The 7,672-nt window shown below is 39.1% G+C and overlaps 1 protein-coding gene across 1 annotated transcript in view; it reads left to right on the forward strand.

The window, feature by feature from the left end:
* The window catches only part of LOC106878151 (protein patched homolog 1), a 125,314-nt gene that overhangs the window by 67,462 nt on the left and 50,180 nt on the right, over positions 1-7,672 (forward strand). Inside the window, exon 4 of the mRNA XM_014927283.2 lies at positions 4,545-4,731. Coding sequence (XP_014782769.1) covers positions 4,545-4,731 — 187 coding nt within the window. The remainder of the gene's footprint in view (positions 1-4,544; positions 4,732-7,672) is intronic.

Genomic DNA, 7,672 nt, shown 5'->3' on the forward strand with positions numbered 1-7,672 from the left:
CCCTGAATAAGGTTTGTTTAAGGATGTTGAGCAAAACTCCCATGTTTCCAAAGGTGAATTATTCAAACCCCAAAGAATTCCTCTCAACACATGGCTATGATGCTCCCCCACTACTTCTGCTTGTGATCAGAGATGCACATATCGTCAGCCACCAAGGAACATGCTCAACTGGTTAAGGTCAAACAACTGACAAGCAAATCTGTGGTATTAAGCAGAATATTTGCTGTAGCCCATCTTTTATACCAAGACAAAACAATGTACATGATAACACTTCCAATCAGTTAAGATCAGAAGCCATGAGAGCCACTGCTTGGTATCGCATCAGGGCATGCTGGATGAAATGTTTAGCAGTATTTTGCCTGGCATTATGTTTTTAGTTCAAATTCCACCAAGGTTGAGTTTATCTTTCATCCTTTCAGGGTCAATAAAATAAGTACCAGTTGGACACTGGGGTCGATGAAATGACTCATCCCGTCCCCCAAAATTGCTACCCTTGTGGCAAAATTTGAAACAATGATTATTATTATTATTTCTTTTATTAGCCATGGGGGCATAGATGAGGAGCCCATTATAAGGACTGTCAACAATTTACATGGGGGAGGGGTTACATAAAAGATGTGGAGAAAGAACCCAAATCCTCCATTTGATATTTATATTAATTATAGATAGGCACAGGCCTGGCTGTGTGGTTTAAAAATTCAGTAGTTGTAGTTGTAGTGGCAGTGGTGGTGGTTTGTGTGTGTGTATGTATAGAACAGTTAGTGGATATATTTGATTAAGAGGAAATGTGTGTAATCAACAGGGTGAAAGCTGCTACTGTGTGCTAAGACACATACACACACACAACCATAGGCTGGCTGTGTCACAAGTGTGTATATTGTATTGTGGAATGGAAGGCAGGAGGGTAGGGAGGAGGTGGTGGACTTGAGGTTATGAGGAAGGTGAGTGGCAGAAGGCCCACACAAGAAGACACACTTGTCAAAGGGAATTAAAGTCATGGTAGTTGAGCACTTTAGGGGTGCTACCCACCTGTGATAGGGGAGAAATCTCTTACCCTAGGCAGTGGGGAGAGGAAGGAAAGGGCAGGAAGTAATTTTAAACAGAAAAGCCAAGGTTCAGCGCACACACACACACACACACACACACACACACAACAAAATGACACACCACATATATAATACACACACACACACACATAAAAGATAACCCATGTATCCTATACTACATTATATGTACACATATAAACACATATACATGCATTTACCTGTTTTTAAAATAACTTTGCTATCAATCACTAATTTAGTCAAACACCTTCATTTGTATGTCTGTGTATGTGTGTGTACATATATTTGCTTATTTTTTGAGTTTGAGTGTTTTTTAATCAGAATCTTGTTTTCAGTATATATAGAGAAAAAAAATGCATAGAACCACATATATTTATGAATATATTGTGTGTGCATACATATGTCTATGTAAACTCACGCATACAATACATGCATTAATGACATACGCACAAACACATCATATCAGACTAAAATATGCCCCGCAAAGAAGTCTCTGTTCCCTCTGTGTGGTCATTCAGTCAACTGAAATAGAAACCAAATCTCTCTCTCTCTCTCTCTCAAACCACATCCTATTGTCATTAAAAAGATGACCATATTCAATAATTTAGTCATAAATATATTGTTTGAAGCTATTGCAGGTATACCTTTGATCATAATTTATAGGTTTACTGAGAGCTGCATTACACATGGAAAATATTTCACCAAGTCATTAGAGTTGTCAGAGGAGGGTACAGTACATCTTTTGTACACTCACAAATATGTGATATGTGCTTGTATTCTTTTATTCCTTTACATGTTTTAGACTGTGGCCATGTTGGAGCACCACCTTGAAGGGTTTTAGTTGAACAGATTGCCCCCAGGACTTATTTTTTAAGCCTATTGGTTATTCTGTTGGTCTCTTTTGCTGAACCACTAAGTTACGGACATGTAAACACACCAACACTGGTTGTCAGGTGGTGAAGGAGGGACAAAGACACACAGATATATATATATATATGATGGGCTTCTTTCAGTTTTTTTCATCCATTCTGTACAAGGCTTTAGTCGGCCTAAGGCTATAGTAGAAGACCCTTGCCCAAAGTGCCAGGCAGTGGGACTGAACCCAAAACCATGTGGTTGGGAAGCAAGCTTCTTAACACACAGCTTCTGTATCTATAAATTGGTTAAAAATATACATATTTGTGAGAAGAAAAAAACTGTCTATAAATTGATGCATCAAACAACCATACTTGATGATAGTTATTCTGCCTGTATTGCACAGACATTTCTTCATTAGTCTAACCATTAGAAATGCAATTAAAAACCCTGATTAACCCACTGTAAACCTATAAATCAACACAAAATAGATGATATAAAATAGAAAATAATAATAATGGGCTTTGTTGAGGCATGGCTAAATTTATAGCCCTTTCCTCCCATGCTGTTTTACTTTTTATTTGTTATAATAAATTAGCCAGAGGAGAAGCAGGTTCGCTCTGATGAGTGATATTGATGTGATGGATGCCCACCCAGCCCGAACATCTGCCAGAAAAATGGTGGTGGGTCTAGTCCAAGTACTTGCAACAGAGTATTAAACTTACACCACTAATATGTAGGATGGGTTGTTTGTTAGAGCAATTTGCTCAGTAAGCTGAATATCCTTCCTGCTGTTAACCACTCAACTATGGAGTAGGGGGTACCATTTATATTTTTTTTCTTTTACTTATTTCAGTCATTAAACTTTGGCCATGCTGGGCCACTGCCTTGAAGAATTTTTAGTCATCAACCCTAGTAGTTTTTTTTTTTTTTAAAGCCTGATACTTACTCTATTAGATTCTTTTGCCAAACTACTAAAGTTATGGGTACCCAAACACACCTACACTAGTTGTCAAGCAGTGGTAGGGAATGAACACAGACACAATGACACACACACTCTCCCTCTCACACACACACACACAATATGATGGGCTTCTTTCAGTTTCTGTCTACTAAGTCCATTCAAAAGACTTTAGTTGACTCAAGGTTAAAGTAGAAAACACTTGTCCAAGGTGCCATGCAGTGGGCCTGAACCTGGAACCATGTGGTTGGTAAGCAAGCTTCTTAGCATACAGCCACCTTAAGCAAACTGGATTATGTAGAGTTGCATATCTTGCTGAAGAGTACAATACAAATGTGTAATAAGATAGCCAACAAGTCTTACCATAAAAGCTATTGCTCTATCACCATCAGCTCCTTAACACCCAATGTCAATTGGAACTGAAGTCTACAATGTTTTAGGAAGGGAAATGAGGTGTTACCATGTTCAATAGTTTTGGGATTGGCATTACCAGACAAAAAATGCCTTGTGGTTTTTGTTCCTGGTTTTTACATTGGCATCCTCTGTTTTTAGTCTTCTGTGAAAACATGTCCGGCTACAGGGAATATAAATTCGCTTGGAAATGGATGAGGAGTGGCAACAGGAAGAGCATACACACACACACACACGTTGCGTGATGGGCTTCTATAAGCTTCCATCTTACAAATCCTTTCTCAAAGCTTTGGTTGGCTCTAGTAAAGGGCACTCACCATGCAGTGTGATTGAGATCAAAACCATATGGTTGGGAAGCAACTCTTTAGCCACATACCAGAGACAGAGAGAGATGTTTTTGGTGTACATGTCAACTGGGACTAATTACCTGTGCAATGTTGATTAACTAAGAAAGTAATATGAATAGACGTGCTGTTGCCGTATAAGCCTTAAGATCAGCTCTGATTGAGCAGTTTGCCTGAATGTGTGTATTTGTGAAATAAAACTTGAAGTCAGTAGATCTCTACCATGGCTGTTGAGATCTTCTCTTCTAGATTATTGTTATATAGAAGGGTTTGCTAGGTTATTGTTTGGCTCCAGGCTGGCCCTGGTCAAGCAAATCATATAGTCAGAGACATTCCAGAGATTGAATATACATAACCATTTACTCTTTTCATAGTTTCAGCCGGGGGGGGGGGCTGTGACCATACTGGAGTGATATCATTAATATGGATGCAACATTGCCCAATCTTCATATTTTGGTGGGGTGGTTGGGGATGGAGGTGGGCTACACCATTTCTATAAATAAGCCAGATTCTTGCTGTGTATGTTATTGAATTGGAATTCTTTTATCAGGCTTGATCCATCTGATCTAAAATGAAAAATGCTCTTTTCATGACCATTCCATCCCAACACTACATAATGCAGTGTGTCCCTTGTGATCTGAAAGAGATTTAACTTTAGCTAACATTTCCTGCAGGTCAGGCGATTGTGCAAAGATTGTCTTGTTGGCACATTTATAATGTAGGTCTGTCATTTCACCAAATGCTTATCTATCTGTCTCTTTATCTATCTATCTTTCTATCTATCTATTTACCTATGTTTCTCTCTGTTTATTATTTATAATTCTTATTCCTTATATTCTGAAATCTTTACTATGATTTCTAATAATTTACCAAATAAGTGATTTCTCTTTCATTTTTATCAACATGCAGAAGATGGTCGTCTGTCCAAAGAACGGGATTATACAAGGAAAACGATAGGTGAAGGAAGTGGTACAACGTACGAGGTCATTATCCAGACACCAGAAAATGGACTAAATATATTGAGTGTGGAGTCTATGTTACTTCACCTACAGGCTGTGATGGCTGCTGCGAAAATCGAAGTGAAGTTATATGATATGTAAGTATAGATGTTTTCTACACGGATAATCTTTAACTTTGATACGACATAACCCAAAGTGTAACCTTCCCACGTAATCTAGATATCATCAGCTTTCAACAATATTTAGCATTTACTCCTGTAAGCCAAGTAATCCTTGAGTTTTGCTTGCCAAAATCGGAGAAAAATGTAAACATCAGTATGTTGACCTAAGGGACCCTGAAATGTTTGATACTCCACTCCCCACAGCAATTTTCCTGTACTCTCGATTTTTGCAAATGATACAAGTCTTACCGATACAGACCTGTAGTCTCCTTGAATGATATATGACGCTGGCCTATTGCTTGTTGATGTCGTTATTCTTTAGGGCTCACATCAGCCTTGATTGAACAAACCTAATTAAAGTTATCACAGGCTTTCGACCAGTGAAACCCATTAGCGTCGCTTCTCTTCCTGCAAACAGGGAATCCAGGATCACATTATCCGATATATTGTAATTTATTTTTAAAACGACACGGTGTCATTTCAGGTAGATTTGGTTGCAATTTCTGGACGTTCGAGCGACCACGTAGAAACCTCCTCCTTGGTTCCTCTATTAAATGTTATCTGGTACGTATCCTTGGCAGATAGATAGAATAAAAAGTCTGTCTTGAAATACTACCAGCAAAAGAAGAAAAAAAACCTTCATAGCTTGAATGATTTTAATAATAATCCTAATTAATCTAATTAATCCAGTGTTTAACAAGCAAACAATTTCATCTTCGATCCGGTACTCGTCAAGTACCGGATCGATTCGATATCCTTATAAAGCATATCAAATCTTTTTTCTTGTAAAAGATAAAATAACTAGTGTTAGTCATGTTGGTTTCCAATTTTGGCGCAAGTGCTAGATCGCCTCACTAATCCCTTTCTTCTTCAAATTCGTGGGTTTGTGTCTTTGAATACCCAAAGTCTACTGTACAAAGCCAGCAAGGAAAAAAATGCAACATTGGAAAAGTTAATATGGATAGGCTAGCGTCCTATTCGGGTGTGAAGTTTATCTTACGCATCTAAACATTAACAACTCAGGTTTAAGTACTGGCCGTGTACGATGGCCCATTGAAATTAACGAAAGGATTAACATTTTGTTCAACACACACACATTGGAAAGTGTGTTTACGTACACGGGCGTGCGAGCTTGCGGCTATTTATACAGTCACAAAAATACACACACACACGTAGAAATGTGTGTTGCTGTGATATATAACTGGCCCCAGATTGACACTCCAGTGTGAAGAGGTCTTTCAAGGTTTATGGTTTTCTGTCAGGAGGAAAGGGACTTAGTTGAATGTGAATATGTAGTGAGTGGTGGCGGAGGGGTAAGAAAAAAAAAAGGCTACGCCACACACGCGAGAGAGAATCTCTCTACGTACATACTCGCACGCTATTTTATAGTAAACCTTTTTTTCACTACGTTACTGATAATACTACGACTACTACATTTACGCATGGCATGCGTACTATTTCACTCTTATATATTTTGTAAGCTTAAACTTGAAAGTCGATCTTAACAAAACTGTCTTCCATTGGGCCCTAAGAACCATCAAGCAGGCCGGCTACCACCATCATCTTCTGCTCCTCTCATACTATAAACTTCATATATTCAACGGATTTCTCTTTCAAGTTTGCCCCAAGACCTCCCTGAAAGAACACACAAGATTTCCTTCTCCATCACGGTCTAGTCACTACAACAAAATAAACAGTCACTGTCTCGCTCTCTTTATCTACCTGCCTGTCTATTTATCTATCTATCTGTCTGTCTGTTTCTCTGTCTGTCTGTCTCTCCCTTGTCCCTCCTCGTTTCTCTCTATAATACCACGCTCTTCCTATCTTAGTTTACAATGTTAACTGAAGACGAGGCGGAGTGGGGCTCGCTTGAAGGGGAAAGGGTTGAGATGAAAGAAAGGAAAGAACGAAAAAAATAACACATTAAATTTATAAATGTTCTCTCTTCCATTATTATACATTCTACACAGTACTCCTGGTTGGCATGGTCTTGCGTATAAAGTAAATGGTCTTGCAGTAATTCACTAGTTACTTTTGCGATCACTGGACTCTTCATTTGGCAACACTTGAATATATAAAATTTTGGTCAGGTACTAAGGTTTAGTTTCTATGTTCCTAATATAAATAAAATCTATACTAGAATCCAAGGGAGCATAAATTGCTCTAATCTATCAGACCTGTGATCAAAACCTCCCAGCCGTTTTATTTTCCAAGACTACAGAATCCAATGTGTATAAAGATAGCGGAATGAAAATTTGGCTGCTATTTTTGAAAGGTCGGACAAGTACATGAAGTCGCTGCTCTGTGCGCGTCTACGTTGAAAGAATAACCAAAATCTTCACCAAACCATACCTTAATGTCTTAAAAAGTGGGAAGCATATTAGATAATTACCGTTCAGAGTAAACTGTTGCCGCTAATCATCATAGGCCGGCCTATTCAATCGCACAGTTGGTGGTGAGGTACTAAACTTATGTAGATGACATCTAGTAGACGCACGCACATGTTCATATGTGTACTTGGGTGTGTGTGTGTAGGCACATGCGTGGCTGTGTGGTGAGCTTGTTTTCCAATCACTAGGTTCCGGGTTCAGTCCTGCTACGTTGCACCTTGGGCAAGTATCTTCTATAGTCCTGGGCCGACCAAAGGTTTGTGAGTGGATTTGATAGACGGAGACTGAAAGAAGACCGCGTATATTCATTTCTGTTTGTTGTGTCTGTGTGTGCCCCCCACCGCCGCTTGACAACCGGTTTTGGTTTGTTAACGTCCCTGCAACAGAGGCTCGGCAAATGAAGCCGATCAGGTTTTAAAAAAAGTTCTGGGGTCGATTTGTTCGACTAAATGCTTTAAGATAGTACTCCACCATGGTCGCAGTCCAGTGACCGATTATCTGGTCATCTGGCCTCGGTGGCCTAATGG

This window comes from Octopus bimaculoides, chromosome 7 (genome assembly GCF_001194135.2).
Source record: "Octopus bimaculoides isolate UCB-OBI-ISO-001 chromosome 7, ASM119413v2, whole genome shotgun sequence".
Taxonomy (NCBI): domain Eukaryota; kingdom Metazoa; phylum Mollusca; class Cephalopoda; order Octopoda; family Octopodidae; genus Octopus; species Octopus bimaculoides.